Source organism: Scylla paramamosain, chromosome 20 (genome assembly GCF_035594125.1).
Source record: "Scylla paramamosain isolate STU-SP2022 chromosome 20, ASM3559412v1, whole genome shotgun sequence".
NCBI lineage: Eukaryota > Metazoa > Arthropoda > Malacostraca > Decapoda > Portunidae > Scylla > Scylla paramamosain.
In genome coordinates, this window is record NC_087170.1 from 23,258,995 (window position 1) to 23,276,494 (window position 17,500).

A 17,500-nucleotide genomic window follows, 5' to 3' on the forward strand; every position below is an offset into this window, starting at 1 on the left:
ATATTATTATGTATTTATGTATTTATTGATGTGCTGATGTTTCGATAGACTTGACAGTACATGCAGGATAGTGAACTGTTATTAGTTATTCAGATAATGACATGAATATAATTAGTTAAATATTAGCCAAAAGTGCCATACCATCAGGAGACAAAGACAAAACTATATCATTACATGTTTACGTTAAGAGGAAATAAACTATCAGCGAAAATCAACCCTTTATTGTTTATTTTATGACAGAGGGCGAGACGGGACCTGCGACTCTCAACACCAATCAACACCTGACAAACTGCAACAATTTCCACACTAAAAAATAAAACGATCTCCCTGTTTTTCTTTTATTTGTCAATAGCACCACTAACCACTCCCGAACACAAAGATGAACGTAAAAATTAACCCCCCTTTAAAAACAATAAAAAATAATGATAATAGTAAATAAATTAATAAACAAAATAATTAAATATGATAAACTGTCTTAAATTATCTGTTCCTTTACATGCACTCCCACACCACGAGACACAGACAGCACCACCACACACTGCTACACCCATCCAGGGACTGAGACACCTTGCACACATCACGTCTATCTCTCTACACCCCAAAACGCATCCACACCCACTTAAACACCCAGAAACAGCCTTATCCACCCGCAGCACATCCCTAGCCACCCAAAACACACCCAAACTCCTTTAAAATACCCAAAAAAAAACACTTAAAATACCCCAAAACACACCCAAACTCATCAAAACTGACCAAAACACCCCAAAACACACTCAAAACTGACAAAAACACACCCAAAAACACACCCAAAACTGACCAAAACACCCCAAAACACACCAAAACACTCCAAAACACCCCAAAACACACCCAAAACTGACCCAAACACCCCAAAACACCCCAAAACACACCCAAAACTGACCCAAACACCCCAAAAGACACCCAAAACACCCCAAAACTCATCCAAAACACACCCAAACACCCCAAAACACTCCAAAAACACATGAAGAATGCCACAAATGAATATAAATATTTAAATATATACACATGACACAGGGTGGGAAGGGAGTATTGAGGAGTAGGGGAAAGGAAGGGTGCAACAAGAAGCAGGGAGAGACAGGGTGTAATAAGATGAGACAAACAGCTAGACAGGGAAATTAGACAGGGTTTATTGAGGTGAAGGAGAAATAGGGATAGTTTAATGAGATGCAGGGGTGATACAGGGTGTATTAAGGTCCAGGGGCAGACAGGAAGGGTGTACTAAAGTGTATGAAGACAGGAAGGGTGTATTGAGGTGTGGGACAGACAGACAGACAGACAGACAGACAGACAGACAGAGAGGGAGAGATTAAAAGAGAAAATTTGAGATAGACAAAGGATATGAGAGAGAGAAAGAGAGAGAGAGAGAGAGAGAGAGAGAGAGAGAGAGAGAGAGAGAGAGAGAGAGAGAGAGAGAGAGAGAGAGAGAGAGAGAGAGAGAGAGAGAGAGAGAGAGAGAGAGATACTAATCATCTCAATCATTCAATAAATTCCTAATATATGTATAGATTTGTGTATACTAGTCTTACCTAATGTGTGTATAGATTTCCAAGCATATACCAACATCTCTTATGAGTTTGTGTGTTTATATCAGACTTAGCAAAGATTTGGACGTGTCTCTAAATATATACTAGTGTTTGTATACAAGTTTGTGTGTATACTAGACTTATTAAGAGTTTGTGTGTGTTTCTAAGAGTATACAAACCATAGCAAGTGTTTATATATGTCTCTATGTGTAAACCAGTGTTTGTGTGTGTATACCAGCATTACATAGTGTTTGTAATGGTTTAAGTGTACACTAGTCCTTTTAAATTGTTACCTTCTCACTATCTCAGCCTTCCAGACCCACCTGAGGCACACAGCGTCACCCCAGTACAGCCCCAAGTTGGTCTGGCTAGCCCCAATGAGGATGAAAGCAGGAAGCATCATTATCACCTGCTGTGGTTGATGATGGTGGCTTCTACACACACACATGCACACACACACACACCTCAGACAGCAATTCCTGAACAAGAGAGGACAGAACAGCATGCCAGCCGCAGCAAGAAAGAGTGTGTGAACAGCCGCGGCCACCAACCAGCCAATACTTCCCTAGCAGAAGAACGCGGCCCTCACAGTCGACCCAGTGGTGAAGCCTGTGCCCAATATTATTTATCATGACTCTCTCTCTCTCTCTCTCTCTCTCTCTCTCTCTCTCTCTCTCTCTCTCTCTCTCTCTCTCATCCACCATTAGCCAGTCTCTCTCCCTCTCTCACCATTGGTCAGTGGCCTGTACAGCAGACACCCAGTCATCATGGTGGAGGGATTTTCTCCAAGTACTGTACCTCCACCACTCCTTCCAGGCTCCTCCCACTTTCCTCCAGTCACTCCATAAGCTTGATAATCAGCAGCTGTCCCTCTATACCACAAGCTTCACTTTGGGCAGCTCTCTGGAGGCCTCCGAACCTGTGGGTGTAAGGTTAGGTTAGGTTAAGTTAGGTTAAGTTAGGTTAGGCTAGGTTACGTTAGGTTAGGTTGGTTAGGTTAGGCCTGTGGATGGTGTGTGGAGGAGGACAGGACAAGGAGACCAGTGGGAAGGCTGTGGAAGGCCTGTGAATTTCAAGGTAATGCAACACCTCACACCAACAACACCAGAACAATGCCTCACCTAGCCACCCGCAGCCACATCACAGTCTCTCCCCCTCGTAGGTGATGGCAGCAGTGGTGGTGGTGGTGGTGGTGTTGCAAGGAGGCAAGGCACCGATGACTGGAAAAGGAGAGGTGAGTGCCTTGAGGCTGCAGGACGGGGTGTGCAGCTGTGTGGGAGACAAGAGGGTGGGTGAGAGGGAGTGGGCACATGGGAGAGAGTGAGTGTGTTCTATGGCAAGTTCTATATAGGATTTCAAGGGTGTTTTTGTATATGATAGGGAAAATATTAATACATACATACATACATACATACATACATTTTCATCTCCCAAGCACCCCTCTTCTCTCCTCCTCTTCCCTCTTCCCCTGTTTCATGCAAATAGGTCAACACACACACACACACACACATTCATAGAGGGATAGATATTAGCACAGCATGATTTAAACCACTAATATAACTATCAAACACACACACACACACACATACACACACACACACACTTCTCCACAAATCTGAAGGCACTGTGGTTTCCAAGCCCTTAAAGTGAAAGAGTGTTGAGGGCATAATATTGCACCACTGCCAGCATGAACTTGTCACTAAAGCTGTCATGCGCCTCACACGCCTCCTGTCACCCGCTCATGCCAGCTGCCAATGCAGAACGCACCCTCCAGCACTCAATGTTTGGGGCGATAGTTCTTTGTTAATGGAAGATAATTAGATTTTCTCTCATATCAAGTTGAATTGGTTTAGCTGACTCTCTCTCTCTCTCTCTCTCTCTCTCTCTCTCTCTCTCTCTCTCTCTCTCTCTCTTTCACGATTGATTCCAAAGGCCACAAAGATGATTAGCAGAGGTTTTCGTGAGTGTTTCTCCTGTTAGTAATGTAGGAATGTTGTTAATTTGTCACTAAAACCATAAAAAACATCCTTAAAAATCTGTGCCACTTCAAATAGAGCCTTTTTAAAGCGTGTTTCTCCCATCAGTAGAGTAGAAATGTAGTTATTTATTTATATTTTATATATAACACACACACACACACACACACACACACACAGGTGGTCTGGCAGGGAAGTGTTATGAGAGATGTACAAACGCATAGCAAGGCAAGGCACACAGCTTTCACACCCACCTCACACTCACTCACAACACTCTTTCAACACCTTAACCTTTGTTGGAGAAGAGAAGCACTACTGCCTTAACCTTACAAATACACTTATTATAGCTTATCTCTTACATATACGAAGATAAAGCACACAACTTTCACCGTTACTCTCACCCACAACAATCTTTCAATGCGTTAATCCTTGTTGGGAAAGAGAACCACTAAAATATTATCTCCTACAAATATATTTAAACACTCACTCAACACTCAACACCTTAGCCCTTGATGGAGATGAGAAGCACTCCTATCCTAACCTTACAAGAGCACTCACTAAAATCTTATCTCCTACATATACCAAAACAAAAACACAATTTTCACCCTCACTCACTCAACACACAACACCTTAGCCCTTGATTGAGATGAGAAGCACTCCTACCCTAACTTTACAAGAGCACTCATTAAAATCTTATCTCCTACATATACCAAAACACACAATTTTCACCCTCACTCAATCAACACTCAACACCTTAGCCCTTGACTGAGACGAGAAGCACTCCTATCCTAATCTTACAAGAGCACTCACCAAAATCTTATCTCTACTCCATTCATTGATCCATACACCAACCCAGTTACCCCACACAAGACTCAATGCACCACAAAGTTATACACATTCATCTATCTATGCCACACTGACTATTGAAGTTGGTGGAGCACAGGGTGAACCAAAGGGCATCAGCTCCACACTCTGGGATGCCTGTGGGGAAGTTCCTCCTGATACCAGTGAGTACCTCTTCTGTATTCAGGCTCCCCTCCATCCTCTCACACAGTACCTGAGGGCATGAGGGGGTGGTGAGAGGACAAGAGGCTACGAGGGAAGGGATGAAATGTGGTGAAAAACAGAAGAGAAAACAGATGAGCAGGAAAATGGAAGCAGAGAAGAGGAAAAGGAAGAAAAGAGAAGAGATGAAAAGACAAAGAAAGGGAGAAAACAGAGAAAACAGAATTATAAACACAATTTTTGCCATCACATCTAAAAATCTCTCTCTCTCTCTCTCTCTCTACAGTGCTCCGTTCAAAAAAATACACTTGCTAAGAAGCTTTCACAAATATTCATGTATCAACTGCTGTCCAGATACTGCTCACCACACCCAATGAACATCAGTACAGAACACACTCCAGCACCAGCAAGTCACGCACCTCCAGGGACGCCCCACTGATCACATCCAGGGGGTTTATCACATTGCCCCAGGACTTGGATGTCTTGTGGCCGCCACCATCACACAGGAGGCCATGCAGCAGCACAGTCTGGGGAGGGAGGGTGATATAACATAGGTGATATAACACAGGCAATACTGGTAACAATTAATATCAAACTACGTAAGAGGAAGGAGAGGTAACACACAGGTAGTCAGTTCTTTCAATCTATCAGCATCTATAAACATTACTAGCCTTCTGAAATCTCCATCTTTTTATCAAACAATTAGTAATGCTAGAGTTTACAGTATTAACAGATATTTTAGTTATATACCAATGAAAATATGGACTAATTACACACCTACAATTAGTTACCTGAGTTTCTGATAACACATAAGACAAAGGAACAAAAACAAGATCAATAACAGAGAACAGGACCACAAAGAATGCATATCAACTGAAGGAAAAACAATAAAAAGTAAACATTTCTGCCATATATCAGACCATCCAAACTAACACTAGGTAAACACACGTACCTTCCTTCTGCACAGCCTTCCGCCTTGCATCTTCCTCCGAGCAGCTGCCACCCACACCTCCCGGCCGTCTGCTGCAGTGATGTGGTACACTGGCATTCTGTGGCCCCACCAGAGTTGCTGGGAGACACACCAGTCTGTGATGTTGTCCAGCCAGCTATGCCATGCCCTCCTGTGCAGCTGTGGCACCAGGTTCAGACGGCCGCTCTGCACAGCCTCAGACACCTCCTGTGCCAACTCCTTGCACCGAACGAACCTGTGTAGACATGAAAGTAAGCAAGCAAGAGAGAGAGAGAGAGAGAGAGAGAGAGAGAGAGAGAGAGAGAGAGAGAGAGAGAGAGAGAGAGAGAGAGAGAGAGAGAGAGAGACTTAACCTAACTTAACCTAACCTAACTGAATTAATATAAACCTAACCTGATGGAAACAAATAAATAAAAATAAAAAGCTGCAGCCGGCCTCACCTTTCTTGACAGGCGCCTTTTTTTATGTTCATACACATTTCCCTGGTGGCACACGCTGCTAGCCGCCCCCTGGCCACGCCCCTCGCCACCTCACTCATGTACAGATCCATTGCCCCTCTAAAAAGCAACAAATTCACCCGTATATCAAGTCTGACTCTGCGTTTGTTTACATTTCTCTGGGTCTCTGTCTGGGCTCAGGCCTGCAGGATGGGAGAATGATAGAAAACGAGAGATTTTCAGGCAAGACTAGTATAAGTTGAGGCTCTATTATAAAATACCGTGATACAATATTACTATTACTACTACTACTACTAATAATAATAATAACAATAATAGTAATAATAATAATAATAATAATAATAACAATAATAGTAATAATAATAATAGTAATAATAATAATGAAAAACACACAATGCACATGATCGCAAGACCACTCCTGCACACACATACACACTGAACATTACTTGAGCACTTACTTGGTCATCGTTTGAGTTTTGTAGATCGTGATTGAGGGTGATGCAACCACCCTCAATTATTCTCACTGTGTTCTCCAAATACTGGTTGCAAGATGTAGCAGTGACTGATGAGGATCTAAAACTATAATTATGTCATACGATAAGAAAAATTTAGGACACACACACACACTATCAGTCAAATAGCCTTTGAATCAGGAGTGCTTATACCTCATGTCTTAATATCGCTCTTTTTCCTAACAGTATACTGAGGTCGACAAACTGAAAGGCTTTGGAAGAGTCAACAAAGACTGATTTCCCTAATTAATTGCTTGGTATGTCAGTTACTTTGAATCGTCTTTTTGCCTGGTATATTTTGGACTCTAATTATTAATGCATCTGCTAGTCCATCATCACATTGTATCCAGCCACTTTGAAGCTTTCCTTAACTAAAAACATCACTCCTTTCTTGTTTGATCTTTTTCATAAGTTGTATCTATTTTGTTCAATGTTCTCTACTTGTAACTCATCACAATTTTATTTCTGTAAGGTGAATTATATCCAGACTCATCAGGATAAACATTTGGCTTAATCCCAAGATGAGGCTATTAATATTATTCTGCATCACACTCCATAGGGCTTCTTTCTCCTTCACTGTTTTCCAGCCCTCCCTCATGTTCAGGTACCACTTCCTCACTTTCTTGTCCAAAACTCTCCACTACAATATCTCCTGCTATTGTTCTTACCCTCATCTATTGCCTCTACATCCTCAGTTAGTTAACTCTTCCCTCTCCTCTTCAGTGAGTTAATATCTGTTAGCTCATCCTTAGCCAGCCTCCAGACAACTGCCAGAGCATCTTTCTGTGATTTAAATTAGATTCTTAACGGTCTGTGCCATTTACCTATGAATTTCCCTACCCTGTGATGAGATGGGTGTGTGGGTGATGGGATGTGTGAGTGACTGGGTGAGTGGGTGATGGGATGGGTGACAGTGAGCAGACTGGATGTGTGACTGACAGACTGACTGGATGGATGGTCAAGTTGCACAGATTGGATGAACAGACACACTCACTAACCTAAAGTGAAAAATAAATAAATAAAATATATATTACACAGTCCTTCACGCATACTCTCTCTCTCTCTCTCTCTCTCTCTCTCTCTCTCTGTGGCTCCTGGTCCCCCCTTTTTTTCAAGCAAGGTATTATTCGCTCACAGGCGAGGGTGTCATGAGGCGCCACCTCACTCATTGTCGCCAGGTTGAGAGGTTGTGCAGAAATGTACTAAACCAGTGCATAAGGGAACGAATATATCCAAAATTCATACCCTCTTCAGTAATAATTAAACCAAAAAATAGTGAAAAATAAACCAAAACATATAAGAGTAAAGACTAAATAAAAAACAAGAGAAAAACACATAAGAATAAATAAAAAGCAGCCAAAAAATGTAATAAAAGTCAATTCCTTAAAAGAACCATTTCAAACAAAAAACTCAAATATATGTAAACCAAAACGCAAAAACAATTACGTAAACCCAAAACATTATATGTACATAAACCCAAGAAATTGTATATACGCAAATGGAAAAAAATACGCACCTCCGCAAACCAAAAAAAAATATCCGTAAATCCTAAACCAAAAAAATCCGTAAAAGAAAAAAAATCCGTAAAAGCAAAATACGTAAAACCAAAAAAAAAATACGTAAACCAAAAAAATACGTAAAATAAAAAATATACGTAAAACCCCAAAAAGGGGAACCAATATCCAAAATTCATACCCTCTTCAGTAATAATTAAACCAAAAAATAGTGAAAAATAAACCAAAACATATAAGAGTGAAGACTAAATAAAAAACAAGAGAAAAACACATAAGAATAAATAAAAAGCAACCAAAAAATTTAATAAGTCAATTCCTTAAAAGAACCATTTCAAACAAAAAACCAAAACGCAAAAACAATTACGTAAACCCAAAACATTATATGTACGTAAACCCAAGAAATTGTATATACGCAAATGGAAAAAAATACGCACATCCGCAAACCAAAAAAAAATATCCGTAAATCCTAAACCAAAAAAATCCGTAAAAGAAAAAATCTGTAAAAGCAAAATACGTAAAACCAAAAAAAAAAATACGTAAACCAAAAAAATACGTAAAATAAAAAATATACATAAAACCCCAAAAAAATCCGTGGAAGTAAAAAAAATCGTAAAATCGTAAAACTAAAATAAATAACCATAAAACCCAAAAAAATATTCATAAAACCAAAAAAATATCCGTAAAGATAAGAAAAAATATTCGTGAATCCAAAAAAATTGTAAAATCATAAAACTAAAACAAATAATCGTAACCAAAAAATATTCATAAACCCAAAAAAATATCCGTAAAGATAAAAAAAATATACGTGAATCCAAAAAAATTGTAAAATTGTAAAATTAAAATAATCGTAATAATAATAATAATAATAATAATAATAATAATAGTAATAATAATAATAATAATAATAATAATAATAATAAAAATCGTAAAACTAAAAAATTCATAAAACCAAAAAAAATAAATAAATAAAACCAAAATATTCGTAAATCCCTAAAATACTTGTAAAATTATAAAACAACAAAAATATTCACAGAACCAAGAAAATATTCACAAAACCAAAAGAAATATTTAAAAAATGATAAAATACATATACTTGTAAAAGCCACCAAAAAAAAAAAAAAAAACATAGGACACCAAAAGTACAATAATGACACCAAAAGTACATTTGTAATACTAAAAATACACAGCTGATACCAAAAAATAAACAAACATTCATAAAACCAAACAAATACATACAAATAAAAAATAAAAACTTTGAAAGACCCCAGATAATAAAACTAGAATGGGTATTGATGCGGAGAAAAAAGTGTGAAATACTGGTAAAAACAGACAAAACCACACGCCACAAACACTGACCACAGCAACGAATGAATAAACATGAATATCAAGTTAACGTAAATATAACTAAATTTAGTACAAAAAGAGAAAACAATTACCGTAATGGAAGCTTCCTGACGGTCACTCCCACCACGGCCCCACGAGGGAACGACCGGGCCTGCCGCTGTCCACCCAGGTCCCCCGCCAGAACTAAAGAAAGGGGAAGGAACTGGGCACACAAGGTGCATTAGACATGCATGGCCTAGCAGGTAAAATAGCTAAATATATAAAAATCCTAAGTCAGAATACAGATCGCTAGGACTTACAGATGTACACACATGGCATACACCTGTGCATCCTAGAAAGCTGCAAGAGCTGACAATACATAGCTAAATCCTGAGTTAAAAACTGTCACAACATGCAGATGTACACTCCAGGCATACACCTGCACATCACAACAGCTGCAAAAGCTAAATATATAATATCAATCCTAGACTGTATATATAACATATATATTACATATATTAAAAAAATATACATATATATAGGTATATATATACTCTGATATATTTATAAAAAGCTAAATATATCAATCAATCCTAGAAAATGTATATATAACATATATATTACATATATTAAAAAAATATACATATATATAGGTATATATATACTCTGATATATTTATAAAAGCTAAATATATCAATCCTAGACAATGTATATTTAACATATATTATGTATATTGAAAAAATATACATATATATAGGTATATAATATACACAAATTATTTAATCATCTAATGCAAAGTCTATATATATATAAACATGATATATATATATACACAAGTTATATAATCCCACTAAAGCAAAAATGTATACATATATAAGTATTATAAATAATACATATATATACATACACATACATTTATTAATAATTATCTAACCCCCCGCCGGCAGGGTTGCCAACCCGACCGGCCCGCTGCCGCTGGAACATCTTCTTTCTGGGAGAGAAAAGGGAGAAAAAAGGGCGCACTCTAGGTGCATTATACATCCTGACATAAATGTAGCTAAGACATACATGAAATGAAATGAAATAAATATTATATCATCAATCCTATCCTAAACCAAGCCGATCGGCTGACCAGGCCGACCGGCTTACCTGTTGCTGCTACTACTGCAATCGCGCCTTCGCTGCCATCGCGCCTTCCCTCTCCATCTCCCCTCGCGCCTGCCACACACTAGCTGAGAGAGAGAAGAAAGGTGCGCACAGCGGCGCCACAAGCCTAACGGGTTAAGGTAGCTAAGACATAAATAAATAATTGATACACACATCAGATATACGTCTTAAGGACGTATATCAAAATATATGCATCAAAAAAAATATATGGATCACTATATATATGCATATATCCGGAAATATATACATATACATTACGCGATCCTACCAAAAAAAAAATCATACCTGCCAGTCGGATGGCTAGTCCGACTGGCATACCGGCGGCGACATCTTCTTCTTCTGCAACCAGGAACCCGGAACATCTTCTTTCTGGGAGAGAAAAGGGAAAAAAGTGCACCCGAAGGTGCATTATACATCCTAACAAGCATGTAGCTAAGACATATATATATATATATAAAAAAAATATATATATCACACCTAAACTAAACCTGACCAGTCGAGTGGTCAACTCGACCGGTGTACCTTATACCTGTGGCTCCCGCGTTGCCGCAGCAAGTGGAAACAGACAGCAGACCACAGCCGTCCTCCCATGGCAGCCTGGAAGAAAAGGACCCGTTGAGAAAACATGGCTATGCGTGCATTGCCTATAAAGAAAAGGCTGCCATCAGTCTGAGTAACAGAAGACAACCTTGCCTATCCTGACCAGATGGCCTCACCGACAACACCACCATGCAAACAAAATGACCATCAAGGCAACAATTCACAACAAAAAAAAAAAAAAACCCTGGCAACAATAACACTGCCGGAGGGCGAACCTCCCACGTCAGAGGAAGCATTACGACAACAACAGTTAAAACACAAACAACACATTTATTTCATTGTCTGCTGGTGCTTCTTAGATACATTTACATTAAAGAGACCTAGATGACTGAAGCAGAAGTCTTCACTCTTGGCTGAGAGTGAAATGTTTCTCTTCTCTCTTGCGGACACCTGTGGGAACCCTTACCAAAAAAAAAAAAAAAAAACAGCATTATTAAAATACACACCAAAAAAAATAATATGCAGCAGAAGTCTTCATTCTTGACTGAGTGTGAAATGTTCCTCTTCTCTCTTGCGGACACCTGTGGGAACCCTTACCAAAAAAAAAACAGCATTATTAAAACACACACCAAAAAAAATATTAACAAAACTGCAAAATGTAACATCAATAAACTTAATATATAAATAAAACATGCAATTTATCAATAAATTTGCAAAAAAGATTATTTTCCCTCCCACCAAAAAAATAATTAAATAAAACATCAAATAAGCTGTAAAAGAAAAATAATAAATATTTATGTTAGTATATTTGTTATTATGTTAATATATTTGTTAAAGCCAGTAGTAGGAAACCACCACCACCAACACCACCACCAACACCACCCTAACTACATTCATTGTTTCTATAATGCCCTGTATATTGATAAATTACTACTACTACTACTACTACTACTACTACTACTACTACTATTACTACTACCACCACCACTATAGAATCTTCTGTGGTCTTGTATATTTCTTGCATTCCAAACACACTTCTGAAAAGAGAAAACACACACACACACACACACACACAAATAAAATAATAATATAATAATAATAATATAATAATGTAGCACTCATAATAATAATTATCTATCTATCTTAATCTCACTCTTACTTATAATTATCTATCTATCTCTTACTAATAATTATCTATCTTTCTTTGTATCTATCTATCTCTATCTCTTTACTTTGCCGGTAACCAAGATTATTCTCTCTATCTATCTCTTACTAATAATTATCTATCTTTCTTTGTATCTATCTATCTCTATCTCTTTACTTTGCCGGTAACCAAGATTATTCTCTCTATCTATCTCTTACTAATAATTATCTATCTTTCTTTGTATCTATCTATCTCTATCTCTTTACTTTGCCGGTAACCAAGATTATTTGCAGCACATTCCACGATGGTGTGGGCCTGTTTCTGCTCCATCACCTTCCTTCACTGTTCCTCACCATCACCTTCCTTCCAAGGTATCTGCAAATAAGAGGGAAAATTAGAAGAGTTGGTCATATTTCCTCCACCCACCCTGCCCTTCCTTATATATAAATATATATATATATATTTTTTTATGTAGGAGTGACACTGGCCAAGGGCAACAAAAATCTAATAAAAAAAAAAAATGCCCACTGAAATGCCAGTCCCATAAAAGGGTCAAAGCAGTGGTCAAAAATTGGTGGATGAGCGTCTTGAAACCTCCCTCTTGAAGGAATTCAAGTTGTAGGAAGGTAGAAATACAGAAGCAGGCAGGGAGTTCCAGAGTTTACCAGAGAAAGGGATGAATGACTGAGAATACTGGTTAACTCTTGCATTAGAGAGGTGGACAGAATAGGGGTGAGAGAAAGAAGAAAGTCTTGTGCAGTGAGGCCGCAGAAGGAGGGGAGGCATGCAGTTAGCAAGATCAGAAGAGCAGTTAGCATGAAAATAGCGGTAGAAGACAGCTAGAGATGCAACATTGCGGCGGTGATAGAGAGGCTGAAGACACTCAGTTAGAGGAGAGGAGTTGATGAGACGAAAAGCTTTTGATTCCACCCTGTCTAGAAGAGCAGTATGAGTGGAACCCCCCCAGACATGTGAAGCATACTCCATATAAGGCCCTTGTACAGAGTTAGCAGCTGGGGGGGTGAGAAAAACTGGCAGAGACATCTCAGAACACCTAACTTCATAGAAGCTGTTTTAGCTAGAGATGAGATATGAAGTTTCCAGTTCAGATTTTAAGTAAAGGACAGAGCAAGGATGTTCAGTGTAGAAGAGGGGGACAGGTGAGTGTCACTGAAGAAGAGGGGATAGTTGTCTGGAAGGTTGTGTTGAGCTGATAGATGGAGGAATTGAGTTTTTGAGGCATTGAACAATACCAAGTTTGCTCTGCCCCAATCAGAAATTTTAGAAAGATCAGAAGTCAGGCGTTCTGTGGCTTCCCTGCGTGATATGTTTACCTCCTGAAGGGTTGCACGTCTATGAAAAGACGTGGAAAAGTGCAGGGTGGTATCATCAGCGTAGGAGTGGATAGGACAAGAAGTTTGGTTTAGAAGATCATTAATGAATAATAAGAAGAGAGTGGGTGACAGGACAGAACCCTGAGGAACACCACTGTTAATAGATTTAGGAGAAGAACAGTGACCGTCTACCACAGCAGCAATAGAGCGGTCACAAAGGAAACTTGAGATGAAGTTACATAGAGAAGGATAGAAACCGTAGGAGGATAGTTTGGAAATCAAAGCTTTGTGCCAGACTCTATCAAAAGCTTGAGTCTTGGTCATCCTCTTTTAGAGATTTTGGTGAAACTTTTAATAATAATAATAATAATAATATTTATTTATTGGTCACGTAACATACATGAAATTTGTCTTGTGTGTTTTCATAAAAGATTGAATCATATATATATATATATATATATATATATATATATATATATATATATATATATATATATATATATATATATATATATATATATATATATATATATATATATATATATATATATAAGCCTTCCATCAGCAGAATCTCATGCACTTTATATTTCTGGCTGGAACCATGCCAAGTCAGTTCTCCAACCAGCCAAAAACTCCTTCATTAACAGAAAGTGTCAAAATCTTTCAAGATCTAACTCCCCTCGTGACTTCTGGCATCTAGCCAAAAAATATCTCCAATAACTTTGCTTCTTCTTCTTCCCCTCCTTTATTTCAACCAGAAGGCACCAATGCCATCACATCTATTTCTAAGGCTTATGGACCTGATGGGGTCCCTCCTATTGTTCTCCAAAACTGTGCCTCTGTGCTTGCACCTTGCCTAGTCAAACTCTTTCAGCTGTGTCTGTCAACATCTACCTTTCCTTCTTGCTGGAAGTTTGCCTACATTCAACCTGTTCCTAAAAAGGGTGACCGTTCTAATCCCTCAAACTACCGTCCTATTGCTTTAATTTCCTGCCTATCTAAAGTTTTTGAATCTATCCTCAACAGGAAGATTGTTAAAAATCTATCACTTCACAACCTTCTATCTGAACGCCAGTATGGGTTCCGTCAAGGCCGCTCTACTGGTGATCTTCTGGCTTTCCTTACTGAGTCTTGGTCATCCTCTTTTAGAGATTTTGGTGAAACTTTTGCTGTTGCCTTGGACATAACAAAAGCTTTTGATAGAGTCTGGCACAAAGCTTTCATTTCCAAACTACCCTCCTACGGTTTCTATCCTTCTCTCTGTAACTTCATCTCAAGTTTCCTTTGTGACCGTTCTATTGCTGCTGTGGTAGACAGTCACTGTTCTTCTCCTAAATCTATTAACAGTGGTGTTCCTCAGGGTTCTGTCCTGTCACCCACTTTCTTCTTATTATTCATCAATGACCTTCTAAACCAAACTTCCTGTCCTATCCACTCCTACACTGATGATACCACCCTGCACTTTTCCATGTCTTTTCATAGACGTCCAAGCCTACAGTAAGTAAACATTTCATGCAGGGAAGCCACAGGATGCCTGACTTCTGATCTTTCTAAAATTTCTGATTGGGGCAGAGCAAACTTGGTATTGTTTAATGCCTCAAAAACTCAATTCTCCATCTATCAACTCAACACAACCTTCCAGACAACTATCCCCTCTTCTTCAATGACACTCAACTGTCCCCCTCTTCCACACTGAACATCCTCGGTCTGTCCTTTACTTATAATCTGAACTGGAAACTTCACATCTCATCTCTAGCTAAAACAGCTTCTATGAAGTTAGGCATTCTGAGATATCTCTGCCAGTTTTTCTCACCCCCCCCAGCTGCTAACTCTGTACAAGGGCCTTTTTTTTTAAGTAGGAGTGACACTGGCAAAGGGCAACAAAAATCCAATAAAAAAAATGCCCACTGAAATGTCAGTCCCATAAAAGGGTCAAAGCAGTGGTCAAAAATTGATGAATAAGTGTCTTGAAACCTCCCTCTTGAAGGAATTCAAGTCATAGGAAGGTGGAAATACAAAAGCAGGCAGGGAGTTCCAGAGTTTACCAGAGAAAGGGATGAATGATTGAGAATACTGGTTAACTCTTGCATTAGAGAGGTGGACAGAATAGGGGTGAGAGAAAGAAGAAAGTCTTGTGCAGCGAGGCCGCGGGAGGAGGGGAGGCATGCAGTTAGCAAGATCACAAGAGCAGTTAGCATGAAAATAGCGGTAGAAGACAGCTAGAGATGCAATACTGCAGCAGTGAGAGAGAGGCTGAAGACACTCAGTTAGAGGAGAGGAGTTGATGAGATGAAAATCTTTTGATTCCACCCTGTCTTCTCTCATCCCTATTCTTTCCACCTCTCTAATGCAAGAGTTAACCAGTATTCTCAATCATTCATCCCTTTCTCTGGTAAACTCTGGAACTCCCTGCCTGCTTCTGTATTTCCACCTTCCTATGACTTGAATTCCTTCAAGAGGAAGGTTTCAAGACACTTATCCTTCAATTTTTGACCACTGCTTTGACCCTTTTATGGGACTGCCATCTCAGTGGACATTTTTTTTTATTAGATTTTTGTTGCCCTTGGCCAGTGTCACTCCTACATAAAAAAAAAAAAAAGATATGTTGATGTTTTTGGCAGTAGAAGCTTTCAGTATGAACACCCTTGACAACCAATGTTACCTCCACTAGAGTCCCTTGACCATAGCAAAGGTGTGGCACTTCACCTCTGCTACACTAAATAGGTCCTGCTGGATGTGGCAAGGGTTTTGAAGGGTGTTTTTGTGGTTCTAGTGACAGATGAACAAGATTCCTACATTACGAACAGGAAAAACAGTGAAGAGAATACTGCTAATGATCTGTGTGGCTCTTCAAAGTTGTAATGAAGGTGATAAATTAAATCTTTTTAGTTTTAATGAGAGATAATCCTCATTTACACATCATTAGCAGCAGAAATATTTATTGATACTTACTGGTAGACTGTCACACTCCTCTGGTACATAAGCAATTAGTCCTCAGGCTGGTGTTGATGGCTCCGCTCACACTGGGGTGTCCACTTGGCAGGGTGGTGGTGGTGGTGGTGGTGATGGTGGTGGTCCCAGCAGTAACAGTTCTGTGGTGTGGCTAGTGTTCATCTTAATTGTTCTTGCTTCTTGTTTTGTTCTGTAATTTGAAGTTTTGACTGAGTAAAGTGAAGATGCACAGTTGTCTAGTAAGCTTATGAGGGAAGAATGTTTGAACATGTCAAGCTCTAAATCACTAGCAACAAGACTCGCTTCATGTTATTCCCTAACAGAACTGGTGATATTCTACCAGAAATTAATATAAAGACAACCTAACCTAACTGAACCAACAAGCTGAATTTTATGGGAGTCATAAAAACTAACTTTCAATTTTCATAGAAGTAACATCTCCCAAAGACTTTGAAGATGCACCACCATGCTACATGATATAAGAAAAAATGTTATGGCTTGTGAAGTTTTAAAAACAGTCTAGTTAGCCACACGTTTCCACACATACAACACTGTAATCCCTTTGAGGAAGTGAACAGTTGACGCAGGGAAGCCACAGAACGCCTCACTTCTCATCTCTAAAATTTGTGATTGGTGCAGAGCAAACTTAGTATTGTTCAATGCCTCAAAACTCAATTCCTCCATCTATCAAATCAACACAAGCTTGCAGACAAGTATCCTGTCGTCTTCAGTAACACTCAACTGTCCCCCTCTTCTACAATGAACATCCTCAGTCTGTCCTTTATTTATAATCTAAACCAGAAACTTCACATTTCATCTCTAGCTAAAACAGCTTCTATTAAGTTAAACATTCCAAGTTCTCTGCCAGTTAATCTCACTCCACCAGCTGCTAACTGTACAGGGGCCTTGTCTGCCCATATGTATGGAGAACGCTTCACATGTCTAGGGGAGTTCCACTCATACTTTTCTTCTAGACAGGGTGGAATCAAAAGCTTTTCATCTCATCAACTCCTCTAACTAAGTGAGTGTCTTCAGCCTCTTTG

The 17,500-nt window shown here is 38.9% G+C and overlaps 1 protein-coding gene and 1 long non-coding RNA gene across 2 annotated transcripts in view; both read right to left on the reverse strand.

The window, feature by feature from the left end:
- Positions 1–206: 206 nt before the first annotated feature.
- LOC135110663 (valine--tRNA ligase-like) lies at positions 207–7,249 on the reverse strand. Its single transcript, XM_064023249.1, has 7 exons — positions 6,430–7,249; positions 5,954–6,070; positions 5,496–5,748; positions 4,963–5,070; positions 4,460–4,595; positions 2,684–2,831; positions 207–2,481 (listed from the first exon to the last, which is right to left on the reverse strand). The coding sequence occupies exons 1-7, from the start codon at positions 6,435–6,437 to the stop codon at positions 2,400–2,402; spliced, it is 852 nt and encodes a 283-aa protein (XP_063879319.1). The 5' UTR covers positions 6,438–7,249; the 3' UTR covers positions 207–2,399.
- A 5,122-nt stretch (positions 7,250–12,371) lies between these two features.
- The window catches only part of LOC135110786 (uncharacterized), a 9,907-nt gene continuing 4,778 nt past the window's right edge, over positions 12,372–17,500 (reverse strand). The window contains exons 2-3 of the long non-coding RNA XR_010273424.1: positions 16,458–16,647; positions 12,372–12,546 (exon numbers count right to left, since the gene is read on the reverse strand). This is a non-coding gene — a long non-coding RNA (uncharacterized LOC135110786). The remainder of the gene's footprint in view (positions 12,547–16,457; positions 16,648–17,500) is intronic.

Bases quoted from the DNA above. Each gene is read 5' to 3' on its own strand.
- LOC135110663 (XM_064023249.1), bottom strand. The intron at 2,832-4,459 runs GTCAGTGTGGCA...TCTCCCACACAG, and splicing joins GTGCTCCACCAACTTCAATA to CTGCACACCCCGTCCTGCAG. The intron at 2,482-2,683 runs GTGAGGCATTGT...TTACACCCACAG, and splicing joins ATGTGGCTGCGGGTGGCTAG to GTTCGGAGGCCTCCAGAGAG.